The sequence below is a fragment of the Anoplopoma fimbria genome, chromosome 3 (genome assembly GCF_027596085.1).
Source record: "Anoplopoma fimbria isolate UVic2021 breed Golden Eagle Sablefish chromosome 3, Afim_UVic_2022, whole genome shotgun sequence".
In the NCBI taxonomy this organism is placed as follows: domain Eukaryota; kingdom Metazoa; phylum Chordata; class Actinopteri; order Perciformes; family Anoplopomatidae; genus Anoplopoma; species Anoplopoma fimbria.
The window spans coordinates 5,267,815-5,287,276 of record NC_072451.1 but is presented as its reverse complement, the minus strand read 5'-3'; the positions used below and the strand labels follow the sequence as shown (position 1 = coordinate 5,287,276).

Below are 19,462 nucleotides of genomic sequence, written 5' to 3'. Positions count from 1 at the left end.
TTATGTTAAGCTAAAGATCTCATCAAGGTCATGAGCATAATGCCAATATTACATTTTTTCTGTGTGTGTCAGAGAGAAATAGACATTCAGTGTTTATATGGTGCAATTCGAGGCTAATAACTCATTAGCTAATTGTGTTTACATCAGTGATAAGCCATTAATAGCGCAAAAAAGTGCACACTAGCTCTGGAGAATTTGGACCAAAAGCCATTTATTAGCATCTTGCCTTGAGGAGATATTAGAAAATGTGAAACCCACAAGCATGTTTTAACATCTGCATTATTATATATATATATCTATAGAAAGTATAAACACCAGCCAAAGGGATTTTTCACAACCTGGTAATATAAATATTGTTCTTATGAATGTCTTATAATGGCTCTATAAAACATTGGTAAATGTTTTATAGAGCCATTTGTGACCATTTCCAAACATTTAATGAAGGAGTTAGATTCATGACCTCTATCAAGGAAAGGCCCGGGCAACTGGTACCGCCACAAACTACCACACAGAGCCACAGAGTACTATAGTATCACCGACTATTAGAAAAACTACATATGTTGTAATATATTATTATCATTCAATTCCAGGCAATGTTGCAAAATATATAGTATCCTAATACCAAAGTTATATCCAGGTATTTAATTCTTACTGAATGTCTATAAAATATATTTATATTTTTCAACACAATTTTGAGGTGCTTTACATTCTATGATGCTTTATATTTCCACTCCACTACATAACAACCACTCATACAGTAAAAAGTAAAAGTACATTTTGTTGCTAATACAAATGTTTTAAATACACAACATTTACTTTTAATGGAGTACATTCACTTTATTCTGTAATTATTTGTAGTAATTTGTTGTAGTCTGTGGTTATTTTAGTAGTTTTGAATATTTCAACACTGACCATTCTTGCGTTCCTTAGAAGTACGCTGTCGTAACTCTTGATAGTTTTGGCCAAGCCGATTGGTATTCTCTGTGGTTCTATGTACTAATTTGGCATTTTGATGTACTTGGGATATGCTTTGTGGTTGTTTCTAGTACAATTTAGTGATTGCTGTACTATGTGATACTGTTTGTTAGTCCTTTGTGCCAATTTGTGATTTATTTGTGGTAATTTTAGTTTCTTTTGGGGCATGATTTCTGGGTTTGCAGGATGGTTATTCTTTATAGTAATTTGTAGCAATCATTTGTGGCGATTGTACCAGTACTTTCTGAGCCTTTGTCGTACTTTGTCGTACTTCTACAGTACTCACAGGGCTCTGTGTGTCGCTTAAGTTTGCAGGGCTTTGTATTGTCATGTAGCATTGATGTGACACAGTCAAAGGAAATGGGCTGAATTGAATTGAATTTGTCCTATACGTACACTTACTCTCCATTTCAGACTGTTTTGTTAACCAGCACACATGGAGCTCAGTCTGCATGGAGACAAACACGGCACATAAAGGGAAATAGATGCATTGTACAAATACACTAAACTGATTTCCCTACTCAGTCAGCAGAGGCGGTGAAACTGTGGGCCACATACAGAGAGAAAGCACAAGAGAAGGAGAGACACTCAGGAAGTTAACAGGGGAAGTTTAGTGGTTTCTTGCGTCATCATTTTATGCTGCTACTTGTGTGCCGATGCAGAGTGAAGGTAGGAACACACGCTTTTTAACGTTTTATTTCCTCACAATTCTACACTGAAACGTTTTGGTAAAAGTGGACATACATTGAGGGACGGTGGAGAAAAGGAGATCCGTGGCAGGTGTCAGGGAGATGGAGGCGGTTGGGGAGTGAGTTTGAATGTCTGTATGAGTCTATATGATCAGGCGTAAAGAGTGCTTCACTTCCGCTGCAGTGTAAAAAAAAAAAGAAAAAAGAAAGGAGGCCGCAATGGCCGTGACATGCGGGCAGGGATGACAGACCAGGGCTTTGCTGAGCTCAGTCCTCAGGCTGGAGCAAAGGGTTGAGGTTTAGGTGGGTCCACCGGCACAGAGGGACATTATGGTGTGATTTAAAATGAAACATTCAGAGGCTCACTTCACTGAATAGGAGAAGTACAGAGACAAGGGTGTGGCCTTTCATTCGAAAATATATTGAGTGCATCAGGGGGAAGTGGAGAGACACATATGCACGCTGCGGATTCAGTGCAATTTCTTGTTTGATTGTTGTCTGCAATTTGAAGCTGTCATCTGCACAAAGAAACCTTTCGTTATTTGTGCTTTTGCAGGGTGGAAGATAAAACAAAGTATGTCCTAACTCTCCAGCTTTGACATATGAACTCCAATGCAACGCAGCTTACAGAGGAAACAACCTGCACCCAGCAACATGCACTGAAGCAAAGGAAGCAGCAGCAGCACGGTCAAGTCTGTGACATGTGCAGCGCCTCTACAAAGTCATTGTCACGTTAACCAAGGTTGGGCAACACATCCAGCAGCCTCAAAGACAGTCAGTCGGTCTGACGGTCACAAACGGAGCAGCTCGAGGCCGGTCTGAATGTGAGGCGGGTCAGCAGAAAGGAAAAGAGAGATGAGGAGAGTCCGGAGAAAAGGAGCGAACAAGGAGAAGGTGTTTGGATGTGATCTGCTGGAGCACCTGAACGCCTCATCTCAAGAGAGTAAGTGAACATACTTACTTGTGTAACCACTTTCTTCATGACAGGCACAACACAACACACACTAAACACAGATATGTAGAGAGAAATAGCAATACATGTGTATGTAACCTCACCAGAAACAACAGTGTTGTCTAATCAAAGAGGTCAGAATAACGGTACAATGTTTAAATAAAAATGTTTAGATGTTCTCATTCAATTTGAGAGTAATGGAAGTAACACTCAATCTGTTTCTATGCATATTTCAAAACCACAAATGACATCCTCTTAATGTTACCCTACAGTTAGTAAAACAATCTTTGAACAGGTTTGATTGTCTACAACTTTTGGACAGTTCTTTATCCTATTTGGTCAGAACATTTGTCATGTTTTTCAATTTCTTGGTTTCTCATTTTGCAGTTATGAGGCCAAGAAAGTCTTGCTTCTTTTCTTTTTTTTTGAAAGTGCATGTTCAATTATTGCTTTGTTAAGACTCAAACCACACACATTCACCACACCATGTCTACCTAAAATGCTCGAGAGAGTAACTCATTTTATATTGTGAGTCTTGTGAGTACATACTATAAAATACTTTTATGTTCTCAGCCATGTTTTTCCCGCGGGTCAATAAGTTCGAATTACTTTTGACGTTTATATCTCCACAGTAGCTGAACATACATTTACTATTCCAACTGCAATTGAAACGTCCACCCCCTTTCATTTGTTTGCAATTTGAATTTTCGAAAATAATCCCTTATCAATCTCTAACAATGTTAGTTTATATCAAGAGCCACACATGTCCTGTGAACAAAGGTTTGATCCCCTACTGGGAATTTTACTTCTCTCAGGAGTTCATTTAGTATTCGACAGTCCATCCTGCCAATTCATTTTCCTTTAGATAGTAACAAGAGTCTGCAGCCATGCTGGCGGCTCTGTGAGGCTGTGCTTTGAGCTAAATGCTCATTTATGTCAGCATGCGAACATTCTCTTAATGACAATGTTAACACTTTAATGTTATGCCGGTGAAATGTTTACCGTATGTGCATGCTAACATTGGCCAATTAGCACAAACGTTAAATTACAGCTGAGTTAAGTATTGGACAAATTGAAATGTTGAACAGATGATGGCCCAAGATGTAAAGTCAGAGGATCATTAGAGTTATTACAATGCACTGTGAGGGGAACATGGATGTTTGTACCAATCTATCCAGTAGTTGTTGAGACATTTGCCTCCACAAAACCACAAACAGGAACCTCATTGTGACGCTGAAATGTCAGAGGATCAGCAAAGTCTGTATGATTCATCCTCTGTGGACAATGAATATCTGTATGAAATTTTAGAGCAATCATGACATTGTTGATTGGATATATGTTATAAAGTTATCTTACATGATTTGATACAGTACTCATTCTCCAAACCTTAAGAAAACCTGCCAATGATTTAATGAGGTGCTAAAGACAAAGACGAGGTAATTATATTAATATTGGCCTAATTGACTATAAAGTAACCTGCCTTATTTCATGTATAAAGCAGTGTTATTACTTCATATACCGTTGAAGTATCATTCATTACTATTAATCAATCAATCAATCTATCTATCTATTTATTTACATATTTTGTAGTTTAAACGTATTGGAAAGTATTACGTTTTTCTTCTCACTAATGTGCAAAAGAAACAAAACGGAAACTGTGATCCAAAAAAGCACAAAACAAACCGAACAGTAGGCTTTTTGAAGCGTTGCACGTCTAATGCTAAAACATATTTGTACAATGTACATGCACATCCAAAATTGTTATCAATCAATGCTATCTCATCCCCAGTGCTTCTTTAATTCTACATATACATGACGTTTCAATCACAACTAGGTGTCTATGTTAAAAAAGCAGTGTATTTTTCTTTCTGTATATGACCATATGTCATTAACAAAACATATAATGCTTACTTGACTACCATATATAAAACATACAGAACCATGCAGACAAAATAAATAAAAACTGCATGTGTATGTTCCAAGTTAACAGATTGAACATTTGGCATAATATGTTATTGATCATTTAAATAATTTTCTCCCACAGTTCCTCAGGTGTTGCAATGCTGCAGTGAGTTTGTTGAGAAACATGGAGTCACGGATGGAATCTACAGGTTGTCCGGCGTGTCCTCCAACATACAGAAACTTAGGTAAGTTTCTTTGAACCTATATCTGTAAATGTATAAAACACCAAAGTTATTATGACGCCTATGTATTGTATTGATATAAATGAAATCTGTGCATGCAAACAGGGGGGAGTTTGAGAGCGACGGGAGTCCAGACCTGAACAAGGATCTGTACCTGCAGGACATCCACTGTGTCAGCTCTCTGTGTAAAGCTTATTTCAGAGAGCTGCCGAACCCTCTGCTCACGTACCAGCTGTACGACAAGTTTGCTGTGAGTAGCTCAGACACGCAAACAATTCACACGATTCCATCTCCACTTGCCTGTTGATAGAGTTTATAACAGTGGTATAAGGTACCAGAGATTTGGACTCCAGTCACACAAATCTAAAGACTATAGACTTGACGAATCAAAAAAGACTTGTGACTCCACTTGGACGTTGTATCCTTCCCCTAAGCCCAAAGATGGCAAAATCGTTTAAAAAAAAACTGTGCCACCAATCAATTAATTTCCTGAATCAACTAACGTTAACACAACATTTGCAAGTCGCCACTTCCCCAGATCCACTTTGTTTGAACCAATCTGTTACGTTAACTTGAATGTTAGGTAGTTGGAGAAATGTATTCCAAAGATGATTTTGTCTGGGTACTAGAAATAAAACAAAAAAGTTAGTTGTAGTATTCAAAAAGTGTGAGTCAAAAATGACAGATGGAGAGTGAAATGGCATTACATTTGATGAAGAGCGCATTATGACTTGTTTAGGGTTCGAAACTCAAAGTTCAGGACTCGGGTCTTGAGTCCAAATACTTGAGACTTGTGACTTGCGAAACATTGAATTGTACCCACCTCTGCAAATTAATTATGGAATATATAAATCAGATCTCCACATGAGCCATATTTACAACATTTTAATTTAAATAAAGGTAATAAATTGTACTTACTTATTGATTCAAAGTCCCGTCTGTGTTCCAGGAGGCTGTGGCCATCCAGCTGGAGGAGGAGAGGCTGGTAAAGATCAGAGATGTGCTGAAGGAACTACCACAACCACATTACAGGTGCTGTCCAGTATTACAGTCTGAGGGCGTGTTTTATTTATCTCATGCAGCTTTCCAAACCAAGCCTACATAAAAAATATATATTTTTTCTGCCTTGAGGAAGCAGGTGACAGTCTGTTTTTCTCTGAAGTTAACAAGGCAATTGATACAGAACTAAATTACTTGGCAAAATCACTTTTATTTTGCTTTTCAGTCATTAACTTTGATGCTTCAATTCTTTGTCGACAGGACTCTGGAGTTTTTAATGCGCCATCTTGTCAGAATGGCCTCATACTGCTCAGAGACCAACATGCACTCCAGGAACTTGGCCATCGTCTGGGCCCCCAATCTGCTAAGGTTTGCTGATATTTTAATATATAATTAATATATGTGTTGCCTATATCTGGGGAGGCTCCTTTGAGCCAGACCCTGGGCCACAATCTGCCCTGACTCGGGTGGAAAATATACACCAGCAGTTTGTGTGTTTCAGAGGGACATTAGGCAGGATTGATTAGTAATTATGCTGTGTGTAATTTATTAACCATTAAAGCTAGGGTGGGTAATGTATTTAAGATTCATTTTTTGATATATTTGTTGAAATTATCAATAATTTCTCTCATCTGCATGTCTATCTACCTGTGCTCTCATTTTTTACGTTGTTCGAGTCTTCCCCTAATGGCTAGCTTTTGACATCTTTGAGTACTGCAGGAAATCTTGCTAAAATTTGCTTTTTGGAGCTAGTGCTGCTAGCTTCTTTCACTGGAAAAGAGTTGTCAACACTGGGCTGGGTATTTTTCTCCAAATTTGCCTTCCAAATCTTTAAGCCTGTAATTATACATGATTCAAATTTTAGTAAAAAGGCAGCTGTTTGACGATATTATAAATGATTGCATTTATTCTTTATTCATTATTCTTCACTCTTTCTTTGTTTTTTCCAGCATTCATTCATTCTGTCCATTAATTTATTTATTCACTTGTGTTCGTCCTTGCTTCCTTTCCAACATCGATTTCATTTCTTCAATAAATCTGTGTGTTAAGGTCAAAGGACATCGAGGCGTCGGGGTTTAACGGAACAGCAGCCTTCATGGAGGTCAGAGTTCAGTCCATCGTGGTGGAGTTCATCCTCACACACGTCCCTCAGCTGTTCCCTGAAATAGGTAACACACCAGCATTATAATAACACCGAATATTGATTCACTTTATTTATTCTGTATGAAATGCATGTTTGGGCTGAAATTCAGAAGTCTGGAACCGAGCTGAGAACACACACCCTAATCTATGCAACGCTGTACCACTGACCTACTTCTGCCGTATTCAGGTGTATCAAATGAGAGGAGGAAGTCCCTCCCCTCTCCATCACACATGCCCAATCAGGAGGAAGTGTTCTTCAAGGCCGCTTCTCCTCTTCATGTCCCCCACTTTGGTAATATCAGTCCAGGAGACGGTCCTCCATCCATGAGACCTTACCACGCAATCATCGAAGGCACTGACAAGTGAGTAGACTCTTTTATTTGTTATGTCTGATGTGGTTGATAGGAGGTTTTTCATACAGAGGTCAAAGGTCAATCTTTATCAGCTGATACATCCTATGTAAGACGAGTGGTGCAGCTTGGAAAATAAACAGATTTTTTGAAAGTGACATTTACAATGCAGGTACTGACAGAGCCATATCTAATATTAGATCTGATTTAAGTTTGCGGCATGATGATATTACATCATTACGTCTTAGAAAAAAAGATATTGAGACTTGTTTTCTGTGTCTCGTTCAGGAGGAAAGGATCTCTCAAAGGCCGGAAGTGGATGTCCATCTTCAACATCGGAGGACGATTCCACGACCCACGGCGGAGACACAAACAATCATCCAAAGGTACAAAAGCTCATCATGGTTATTAGTTATTAGTTGGGCCTGGTAGTTGCTTCTATCCTTGATCATTTCCTTTTAAATCAATTGCAATGTTTTTATTCTTCGTCTTTATTATTTTTTCACCACATTCTACACTAATTAAATGTATGATTTAATATGTAAAAACCTCTCATTCAAGTTTGTGCATGTGTACAGGGTATGATTGCTCACTACTCTGACATCTCTGTTCAACACTGTTGATCATAATGGATCATTTCTTACAGATATTGTTACCTCTGGTCCAAGTTAGGGTTAAGAACTTTTTCATAACTTTCACAACTAAACTTTAGAACCAAAATGTTGGTAAAAGGTGAAAATTATGACTTATGTATTTTCTTTCTGACACAGGAGGTTTAAACTTTCTGTGTGCTTCTCTTTCTTTATCGTCACCCCACTTTTATACAATTTGTCCTAAATAACTGGTTCTTTGTTCCAGAGAAAGACAGGCCTGCTTTGAGACCAGCGAGAAGCATGGACTCCCTCAGCACGTCGCCCTTTCCAAATGAAGGTACTGCTCATTTACAGACAGGTTTAGTCAGAACGATAAATAAATATTTCAACAATAGAAGAAACCAAAACTAAACTCAGCACAGACTGAGTAGAAATATCAATATATACAATTAATTTGCCTTGATTGACCACAAGAGCAAAACTCATTTCAGTTTTGTTGAAGGGTCAATTGTGCCCAAAATAAATGTAGAGATAAATAAGTTTCTATTTTTGGGTGTGTTATGATTTTGGATTTTTGAGATATATGCCTGTGAAACTTCTACAATCCCAGAATCACAATGGAGAAAAAATAATTTTAGTTTGTGCTGTTTAAATTCTTGAAGAAATGACATTTGAAATACTCAAAATGACACGTCCTTACATAAACAACGTCCATGTTACTCTGTATCTTCATCATAGGGACTATTCTATTCATACATACTATTTATTTTGGTCAAAAGTAAAATGGTTAAAGGGTGGCGAAATTGGGTAAAATGTTGGCAATGAAGCCTGTGGATTATTTAGAATAACAATTGAAAGATACAACACATTATATTTACAGCTGACTTTCTCAAATGTAATGTTATTGTAAAGCTTAGAGCACCACAGACAAAGTTTCATAGACAAATTGGTGGCACAAATGGCCCACTGTCATGTCAACACAGGCACAAAACCGAACATCTGTCATGTCAACACAAAGGATTCCTTTAAAACAAAATCCAACAATAGTTTCCCTGATAATATTGTTTTTTTCATAAGAACTCCCAGTCTTTGGATCGTAACACGAAACAGTCACACTTCCCCTCATGCCTTATCTCTTTTTTATTCCAGGTTGCAGACGTACCGCCCAGCGTCCTCCGTCCACCCAATTGTCTCCCCTCGTCACCCCCTCCCCCCCGCCTTGCTCCGAGGTCACGGCATCCACCGGTGCTATGGGTGGCAGTGAATATGCTGTAACCTACCGCAGGGGAACAGGTTTGGTGAGCGGGGGTGCGGGGACCCAGGGCACCTACACGTCACTAGACCCTGAAGGTTTAGGACTCGCAGACGGCGAGTCTCTAGTGTCCAGATCCCCAGGGCTCTCCTCCAAAGGCCGAAGAGCAGCCATGCACATCACGGGGCCCACCATGGTCACTGTGCCCCTTCATATCACCTCTAACCTGGCATTAGGGGTGCTGCAAGGGGCCGGCAGCGACAGGGTCATCCACCGGAACAGGGACAGAGAAGGAGGAGACAGGGTGGAAGGTAAGGAGGGAGGAGAGAAGGTGGGGAAGAGGGAAAGCAGAGCAGTGGAAAGGAAGGTGGAAGAAAGCAGAAAGGTGCAGGAAGAGGAGAAAAGTCACAAGGCGAAAATGGCAGATGGGGAAGGAGTAGAGGATGCAAAAGTGAGTGAGGTGGCAGGTGGAGGTGGGGAGGAAAAAGGGGAAGGAAAGAAAGAGGAGGAAGAGGAGGAGGTCAGGGAAGAATGTAGGTTGAAGCCGGAGCTGGTGGTGGAAGGTGGAGGTGTGTCCAGAGAGCAACGAGCCAAAAGCATGACCTCCAAAACCGAGGAAGAAAACAATGTTGATGATGACAAGGATTTTGATGAATATATCGGTAATTACACCTATTTTTATAACCATACAAGTTTATTTTGTCTAAACCACATGAATAAATAATGCAAGATTGTCTCATGTTTTATTTTCAGACATGAAAGGGGTGAGTCCGGGTGATTGTCAGCCAGAGGCGACTGTGGAGCGTGTGGATGACAGTGTGTTCGATGCCGCCGACGTCCTCAACTCAACTGAGGTGGAGGAGGACGAACAGGAGATGTCTGGCTACGTTCAAGATAACTTTGATTTCCTGGACCACATGGACTGCAGTGTCCCCCATCAGGTGTGTGTTGTTGTATCTGGACAGTGCAGACAAGGTTTGAACTCTGTTTTAAGGTGGAAAATATAAATGTAAAGTTTTCTCCCTTGCACTCCTTTTCCACTTCCTGTCTCTCTCTTTTCACCTCTCAGGTGAACGAGTTCTCCGTTGAACCTCCGGGTTACTCAGATGACGAGTATGAAGTCATGGCACAAGCTGATCTTGCAGAGCTGCAGGCGGACCTGCAACCAGGCCCTGACACACAAACCCAGAGCCCGACGGAGTTAAAACCACACAGGTCGCTCAGCAGCGAGTCGTACAACCGACACACCAAATCCCTCAGCTTGCCTTACATGACCTCACCCATCCACGCATCGCAGGAGTCTTGCTCTGAAGAGGAGGCTGCAGTGGAAGACAGTGATGATAATGATTACAGTAGCGATGATGATGACGACGAAAGCATGTTCGTTAAAAGCCTTCCCTGTAATTTCTTTTTAGATAATTTGAACTTTGAAACAGAGGCTGATAAACAGGACAGCTGCACTCATGATGAGGTTCTTGTTCTTCAGTCAAGGAGCTCTGAGGACGGAGAAAAACAGTCTATGAACGTTAATTTTTCTGCATGTAAAGAATCAATTGCTGGAGAACAGGAGCAGGTAGAAGTGAAAGACCAAGGAGATGAAGATGAACTGAGAGAAAAGGAGATAACAGAGAAGGAAGAGGAAGATCACCAGGGAGGAGACCAACTGGAAAACAAGAGGCAAAGGTGAAACTGATTCCTATTTGACCTCTAACACAATATGTTTAATAAACATGTTATCTCAGTTATTATGCATGTGCATTTCTGTCAGTTATAAGCTGTACAGATAAAGTATTTAATACAGAATGCAAGGCTGATAAACTCACTGTACCCTATTCCTGCAAACAGCAGTTTCACTGGTGTCAGAGTGGGTAATTTAGTAGCTAAAGAGACAGATATGCTGGATGTGTACATACTAATTATAATAACAATGCAAGAATATTGCAAATATTGGCATAAATGAAGTCAGTTCTGCAAGAAATATGCAAAAAGTAGATCTCCTCTGGTTGCACAGTGTGTTTAGCTTATATACACCTAATCTTAATTTTACAAACCTTACAAACCAGTTTTTTGTCTGTCTTAAATATATCTATCTGTCATTCATCCACAGCAAAGCGACAGAGGAAGAAGTCATGGAGGATTCTCAGAGTGACAAAGAACAACCTCTCCCTCCAGAGGTATCAATGCACCACTGCGCTGACTTTCCACCGCCCAGCGATGATGAATCAAGCGCCGAGGCTGACCTGAACGAGGAAGAGGAGGAGGAGGAGGAGGAGGCGGCCATGTTTGACAATCATCATAGTGATTATCCACCTTGTAATGAAGATCCTCGCGCCACACAGGAAGACACTGTTGACATTTCTTTAGAGGAGTTCAGAGACGTTTCTGTTAGAGAAACAGAACGGCCAACAAAAGAGGAAATCACGATGAGGGAGAAGACGGTGAGGTGAACAAAGAGATAGAGGACTTATGTCAAGAAATGGAGCTGGAGATTCAAGAAAGTGATGATCACATGTGTGAGGAATCCACAGAGGAAGACAATGAAGTGATAGCTGAAGAAAAACATGAAGAAAAGATGCAGGAAGGTGACAAAGAGCAGAAAAGTGCGATTTGTAGTGTTGCACTTGAGGATGTAATGTGTGAAGTGATAGAGGTTGAGGAAAGCAAGCAGGTCGAGAAGATGGATGCAAGTGTTGGTGGGGAGGGCGATACGATCAAAGATGTCAGAGTTGGAGAAGAGGAAGTGCCGGAAGCAGAGGTTTCAGAAGAGGAAATGTTGGAAGTTGACGGAGGAGAGACAAACAAGACAGAAGTTAGAGTAGAGGTAGTGGAGGAATCAACGGAGACGACTGAAGAAAAGCTCATTGACAAAGAGATGCAGCGAGAGTTTGAGGAAAAAGAGGCCAACTTACCAAAGACAAGTGAACAAGAAGACCCGATTCAAGGGAAGAACGCCATCAATGACGAAGCACAGCATCAGGAGAGAGAGGACGGGGTTTCAAAAGAGAAAGAAAAAGATGTCAAAGAGAGAGCTGATGAGCAACGTAGACCACAGCCAATTGTAGATAAACAACTACAAGAGGTCAGGTGTGATGTGAAAGAATTAAACGAGGGCCAAGGAGGGGTGGGAAGGAAACTGGTCGTCTCCAAAAATCCGAGGGTTTACCAAGTAAAAGCGGTCCCAGTGGTGCCACCGAAGCCACAGCACTGCAAAATGACGGCCCAGAACCTCCGACAGCAGCAGCAGCAGAGAGAGAAGAGAGACGCCGACAGAGGGAGGGAAACCACGGCGAGGGTCCCGACAGAGCAGGACCGAGTCTGTGTGGGAGACGGAGAAGACGAGGGCCGGGGGAGGAGGGAGAGGCCAAAGGGAGGGGAGAAAGGAGAGAGGGAGAGGGAGAGGGAGAGGAGGAGGGACGGGGAGGAGAACGCCATGAGGGACACCAGCAGAAACAGTCCCCTCAGCATGTGTTTTGACGAGGCCGTTGCCATAGCAACCATGAGGCGAGGGAAAGAGAAAGAGTGCGAGAAGGAGAAGGAGAGGCAGAGGGATTGGGGAAATGAAGTACAGTGAAGGTTTTGTCTGTATATTGATTTAAAGTGATTTGAATGTACAAACTATTTTTTCTATGTGTAGCATAAAGGGGCTGTATTTTTCATTCTGAATAAGTTGCAGTATTGTCTGTGTAATGCTACTAAAGATGTTATGTATTTTTTTTTAGAGTAACCAGAGTAGAGAGCTGAAAAGTGATGGACCAAATGCAACACCCCATCAGGAAGCTTATGAAATGAATAGCTGCAATTATGCTGCATGAAGTTAATATAACTGAAACTGAAAGCAAACACAGAGGGGGGACTAAATGTTTAAGAGCTGCTGAAACATTTTGAGGATGAAATATTACATGTTTAACCCAGAACTTAATAGCTTCTATACTCTAGGTCTGTGAAACGTTAAAGACAAAAAGTAAAGGGATTAGTCTTAAATCCAGCTCACTCCTTTCTGCAGTTGTCGTCCATTTATACCATACTTTGTAATTATACAAAGTATATGTACCGTATATGGTAGACTATATGTATAAATAAAAGGTAGGCAAGTATATGTTAAATGATGAAGATTTGAAAGAAGAATGGAGGATGAATATAATGTCTGCAAAAGTAAAGGTTATTTCTTGGTTGTGGGAATAAAAAGATGTTTCCAAGTTAGTGCCTGTCCTTTATTTTTATTATTATCATTATTATTATTATTTATTATTGTTCTTCATGTTTATTTATTTAAACTCTCCTGGAACTAGACAGGGTCATCGCATTAGTAGTATATTACTGACATTTAACTTACATATGACATTGACAATGAGCCTGAATTTGTGTGCAAATATATATTAAATAAAAAAAGAGGAAGGTAAAAAATCAAATGAATTCATCATAAGCTATGCATCAATGCACATTTGCAAATAAATTACTCAATTTGTATGTGTTTATTTTTATTTAGTGATCTTTTTTTATCCCTTTTTTTCTTATTCTTCTAAAACTTGATAAAATAATATAAAATGCTTTTATTTATTAGTTTGTTAGTTTATTACTTTTTGGTTGGAGATGCACCGATACCAACACATATATCTGATCTCAGTCTGATACTGACTCAAATAAGATAAGATAAGATAAAATAAGATAATCCTTTATTAGTCCTGCAGCGGGGAAATTTGCAGGATTATAGCAGCAGAGAGGATAGTAAAAGAAGATCAAAACAAGTATTATAAATAAGTAAATAAGTAATCACACAGTAAAGAATATTAAATAAGTAAAAAAGTAAAAAAAATCCACAATAACTAAAAATATTATTAATTGTCTATATATTTCCAGATGTATTTATTATTTTATCTAGTTATCACATATTTTAACATACTTATATATTATATCATATATTATACTTTCCTCATTTCACTTAAAATTTTGATTTATATTTGACTGGTGCTGTATTTTCTTCCTAACAACTTGATGGAGGGAGATGAAAATTTGTGTTTCCCGTTTATTAGAAGAGTTACGCCAGCTGCCTACTACGTCACATCCGGCCTGTAATTATTCCGGAAGTAAACCAAAATAAAGCAGCTGCCTCACTGCAGAAGTCCCAGCTGTTTAATAAAGCTTCACACCTGCTTCTACTGTGTTTTTTTTATTTTTTATTTTTTATTTTTTATTTATTATTTAAATAAAGGATGTCTTTCACCCCCTCTTTCGCCTCGCAGCTCACATCCGTCATGGACGTGTTGGCCAAGGCTGCAGTGGCGGAGATAACCAAGCTGGTGGAGGATGGGAGTCTGGTGCTCCGCCTGGAGATGCAGGAGCTCCAGAGGAGACTGGAGCTGATGGAGGATGAGCTCTGGAAGAAGCAAGAAGCAGCCTCGACCAGAGCTACTGAGGACGAACAGCAGCAGACAGCATCTAGTCCAGGTGAGACCTCATCCAGAAAAACACACATTTAGATTTTGCATTCCCTTTAAATTACATTTTTTGCTTGTTAGAATGAAACTTAAGATCCTGAACGATTTTTTTATGGTCTCGGCTTAAAAATAAATGCTTTATTTTAATACAATCTAAATTATTAGACTGTAAGTACAATATAAATACTATATTATCATTTTTTTTATATATATATTTTATTTTAGTTCCATCTATATGTTTTTTAATGCGCAAATTATTTTAATAATAATATTTTATTATTAAAATAATATAATAAAATATATATATTTTTTTCTTTTAGTTATTGTGGATTTTTTTTTTTTATTACTTACTTACTTATTTAAAATACTTGTTTGTTTTTCTACTATGTACCTTGTTTGCACTATATCTATGCTGCTGTAATACTGTAAATTTCCCCGCTGCGGGACTAATAAAGGATTATCTTATTTTATCTTATCTTATTCATCAAAGTTCGTTTTGTTCATTTTATCTATATATTGCCAAACTTAAAGTAATACATTTTGGATAATGAAGTTAGATGACTTATTGGTGGTTAGTGCTGCATCTGTTAGTAAAAAAATTTAATTAAAAAAATACAATACAGTACCAGTCAAAAGTTTGGACACACCTTCTCATTCAATGGTTTTTCTTTATTTTTTTCTACATTGTAGATTAATATTGAAGACATCCAAACTATGAAGGAACACATATGGAATTATGTGGTAAACAAACAAATGCTCAACAAACCAGAATATGTTTTATATTTTAGATTCTTCAAAGTAGTTGAATGAGAAGGTGTGTCCAAACTTTTGACTGGTACTGTATATATTGCCAAACTTAAGGTAATACATTTTGGATAATGAAGTTAGATGACTAACTTATTAGTGGTTAGTGCTGCATCTGTGGGTAAAAAAGTTAATAAAAAAAAAAAAATGTCCAAGATGTCATCCTCAAATTGCTTGTTTTATCCAAGCAAATGTCCAAAACATAAATATATTCAGTTTACTATCATCTAAGAACAAAAAACAGGCATCCACCAAATTGAAGAGCAAACTAATTGATATATTCATTATTGATTAACCTGACAATTATTTTCATGATTAATTGATTTGGTTGATACAGTGTCAGAAAAACAGTGACAAATGGCCGTCACATTTATTTTCAATTCAAATTGCTTGTTTTTTCTGAACAACGGTCCAAAACATAAAGATATAAGTTGACTCATTTATTGAATAACTGACAAATTGTTTCAGGTCTAGAATTTACTAAATATAAACAAAACTTGATAAGCTTTCAGTCCAACTAGATCTCACTAGAATTTAGGGAGAAGAGAATACCATTAAACTCATAAGCAATTCTGACAGTGGAAAGTTTATTGTAGTAAGTTGATGCAATGGACATAGTAAACTGAGTTGATGAGGAATTCATCTGTAGTGTTCCCGAAAAGTAATTTCATGCTCCTTCAGAGAACAGGAAAAGTAAATAACCACTGGCTCGTATTGTCCTAAGGGATAACGAACAAAATTCATATACAAATGAAGTGCAATAAAACCAACAGTCAAACTTCAAAGGTTGGAAAACTGCCTGGAAATATAGCTACAAGCCGTAATTAAAGATTCAACCCTTTTATGGTTGACAAAAGCAAATAGTTCTAATGACACATGCAATTATCCAGGTTGTGTGGTTTGATATGTTTTTGTTTCAAAAAAGTGTTAAACTTAAATATTAAGTATATTTAAGATTGTATATGACCAGACACAGGACCGGGAAAAATAGATTGTAATACAGAAAAAACATAGAGAAACCATAGAGTGTCATAATGAAGTTGTTAATAGTGTAGACCTCCTATATGAGACTCATGCAATCAATTGGGTGGGAGCATCACGGGTCTAGGTGGATTTTGGAAAACCGCATTAATTGTGTACATTGTGACTTCACTATGAAACTTTTTGGTTGGAGATGCACCGATACCAACACATATATCTGATCTCAGTCTGATACTGACTCAAATAAGATAAGATAAGATAAAATAAGATAATCCTTTATTAGTCCTGCAGCGGGGAAATTTGCAGGATTATAGCAGCAGAGGATAGTAAAAACAAGATCAAAACAAGTATTATAAATAAGTAATCACACAGTAAAGAATATTAAATAAGTAAAAAAAATCCACAATAACTAAAAATATTATATATACAGACAGAACTATTATATATAAAATAGCTGGATCGGGGACCCGATACCATTACTTTGATAAATGACAATCCAGTAATTATATACCTTGTGTATTTATTTTTTACATTTCGTTTAAAAGAGCAATGTTTAAGTCAAGCCGATAACCAAAGCCCAAGTATTTGTATTTATATCGGGACTGGAAAAGTTTAATATTGCCACCCTAGTTTTTGCAATATTTAGATTTTTCTTTGAAATTTTAAACATTTTATGTTTCCATCTATATGTTTTTTTTAAAACGCAAATTAAAAATGCGCAAAACCAGTTTTGCTCCTACTTTGTTTACTTCCATTTGTGTCAACCTTTTCTTAATTTCTGTCAATTTCAGATACAAAAGAAGATCAGCAAACATGTGCAGTGTATCTGGAACCAAAGTCTGCTCACGCCCTGTGCTGGCTTGGACATGGAACAGAGGAGAGCCGTGACATGAGGCCGGTGGTGAAACACGAGCCCGCAGATGAACTCGCCACCCGGGAAACAACAGACAACACAACGACAGCGGACGTTTGTTTTGAGGCGGGAGAGCGAGATGACCTGATCTGGCCTCCTCCCGCCTGCAGCATGTTTGAGAAAAGCCCTGTTACAATGCAGCCGCACGTACAGATTTTCCCCCCTCAGGCTGGGCAATACGCTGCTCACAGACACACAGAAAGTTCCATAAACTCTTTATCCACAGCAGCAGAGGAAATCCCAGATGTTTCCTTAAGTGTGCCGATCAAAGTAGAGGTAGGGATTCGACCCGCGTGCATGGGAAGCACCACTCCAGAGTCTGTTTACAGTGGACCGCTCCGACATGCTTCACTCCCTGCAGTCAGTCAGGAACAGTGCTTGCAGTCTGCTTTGCAGCAGGCCGGGCCGTCACTGGCTTCGCCTCATGCACAGAGGTCTGCATCAAATACGTTAGGACTAAACACGCACGATCACATCCTCAATAGAAACAACCTGAAGGTAAAAAAGGTAATGAATGTTTGGAGGACAGGTCAGAAACTGTTCATCTGCTCGATCTGCAACAGGGGTTTCCATCGCATGTCTCAGCTAGAGGAGCACAAGACCTCCCACCAGCTCTTTAAACCTTTCCGATGCCTCGAATGCGGGAAATCCTTCACTCAGAAGACCCGGCTGAAGACGCACCAAAGCGTGCACACGGGGGAGAGGCCGTTCAGCTGCAAAATCTGCGGCAAGATGTTCTCGAGGCAGGACAACTGCCTGAGACACGAGCGGTTCCACAGCGGGCTGAAGCCCTACAGCTGTGGACAGTGTGGTAAGAGCTTCACCGTGCTGGGTAACCTCAAAATACACCAAGAGATTCACCTGCAGGGAAGATAGCTGAGAGAATTTACTCTATGTACTTTGACAGTTTTTGATGCATTGAATGCAGCCATAACATGTCTAGCATGCATTTCAGGGGGAAAACCAGGGAAGCTGGCAGTGTTCAGTGGTTTTTGGGGGAAAAATGTGATTTTTATTTATAAATTGCTCTGACCAGTGTACTGCAAGTGTTGAAAATGCAGACACATCATATTGCCCAACCATCCCCCAAACACACACTCTTATTTGTAGTTCATAATGTCCATTTCGGCCTTGGTTTCCTGTCGTGTTATGGGCTTTTTGTGGATGGCCTCAGATAGATTTACGGCTGTGCAACAGTTTCTATCAGAGATGCAACAAGCTGATTTGCTGGATTGGTATCGGTGCCGTTACCGACTTAACGAGCGGGTTGGGTATCTGCCATGACCGATCCAAATTAAATACACTTTATTGTCAATGTCATAAAATGTAGTGCCTCTACTGCCAGTTAAATAAATTCAGTCACCGCAGGCTGCCAATTCAGGTTTTTCTCGTGGCTCATGTAACAATGCATATTAATAATTCCAGTTTATTCCATTCTGTTTCAAAGAAATAGAGCACATATATTAGATCAGTACTCTGCATTGGCAGATATCCTCACCTCAGGTATAGGAGTTTGTAACAGGAGAGTAAAAGTTGGATCGGTGCATCTCTTGTTTTTCCAGTTTCGTGATGTTCTTACTGTTCTCAGAGGTGTTTCAGTGCCTTGGAAGTGCGATGGTATCCTTTCCCTGATTGGTACTTTTGTAATGTTCCTTTGTCTTCATGATGGTGGACCTTTCCAGATACAGAATGTGTATTTAAATTAAAACTTCTTGTTAAACAAGTGATGTTTATTCAACTTATCATGCGGCCCATAAAATCATTTGGCTGCATCAGTGATTATTGAAGTGTGTCGTGGTAGTTTGGGTGTGTGTGCCTATGCAATAATTCATTGTTTTAGTATTTGCACAACATTTAAATCCATTTGTTTTCTCTTGACATTAAGGTTTGTAAATGTTCCCAATTTTCCTTTTCCAATTTTTGTCTTAAAGGTTTGTCTTTCATGTTTCCCCTACAGCATTTTTGAATACATATATATATATATATATATATATATAACTATGTAACATGTTCTATGAATTTATCTATTTGATATTTTTTATTTTATTTATTTGTTTTTTCCTTGTCTTTGTTTTGAATAAGTTTTTGAAAAAATAATAAAGAAGTTAATAGTTGTTAAATTACAACCATTGTGTCTTTTTTCATACATGGTGTCTGACACAGGCCAGGTAAAATTAGGTAATGTACATTTTTTCAACTATATAACAAGCTCTATTTTGATCCTTTTTTAAA

The 19,462-nt window shown here is 38.8% G+C and overlaps 2 protein-coding genes across 2 annotated transcripts; both read left to right on the top strand.

Moving 5' to 3' along the window:
• Positions 1–1,564: 1,564 nt before the first annotated feature.
• Positions 1,565–13,293, top strand: si:dkeyp-68b7.12 (uncharacterized). The gene is given in 15 exon segments (XM_054626832.1): positions 1,565–1,644; positions 2,221–2,607; positions 4,661–4,763; positions 4,866–5,010; positions 5,710–5,792; positions 6,021–6,128; positions 6,810–6,928; positions 7,090–7,264; positions 7,541–7,638; positions 8,111–8,182; positions 8,995–9,759; positions 9,851–10,038; positions 10,167–10,780; positions 11,205–11,500; positions 11,503–13,293. Coding segments are annotated over 14 exon segments (4,020 nt in total). The 5' UTR covers positions 1,565–1,644; positions 2,221–2,519; the 3' UTR covers positions 12,669–13,293.
• A 902-nt stretch (positions 13,294–14,195) lies between these two features.
• On the top strand, positions 14,196–19,175 carry LOC129113050 (zinc finger and BTB domain-containing protein 17-like). The gene is made up of 2 exons (XM_054625165.1): positions 14,196–14,542; positions 17,109–19,175. Exons 1-2 carry the CDS (start codon positions 14,308–14,310, stop codon positions 18,104–18,106), a joined length of 1,233 nt encoding a protein of 410 aa, XP_054481140.1. The 5' UTR covers positions 14,196–14,307; the 3' UTR covers positions 18,107–19,175.
• The last annotated feature ends 287 nt before the right edge of the window (positions 19,176–19,462 follow it).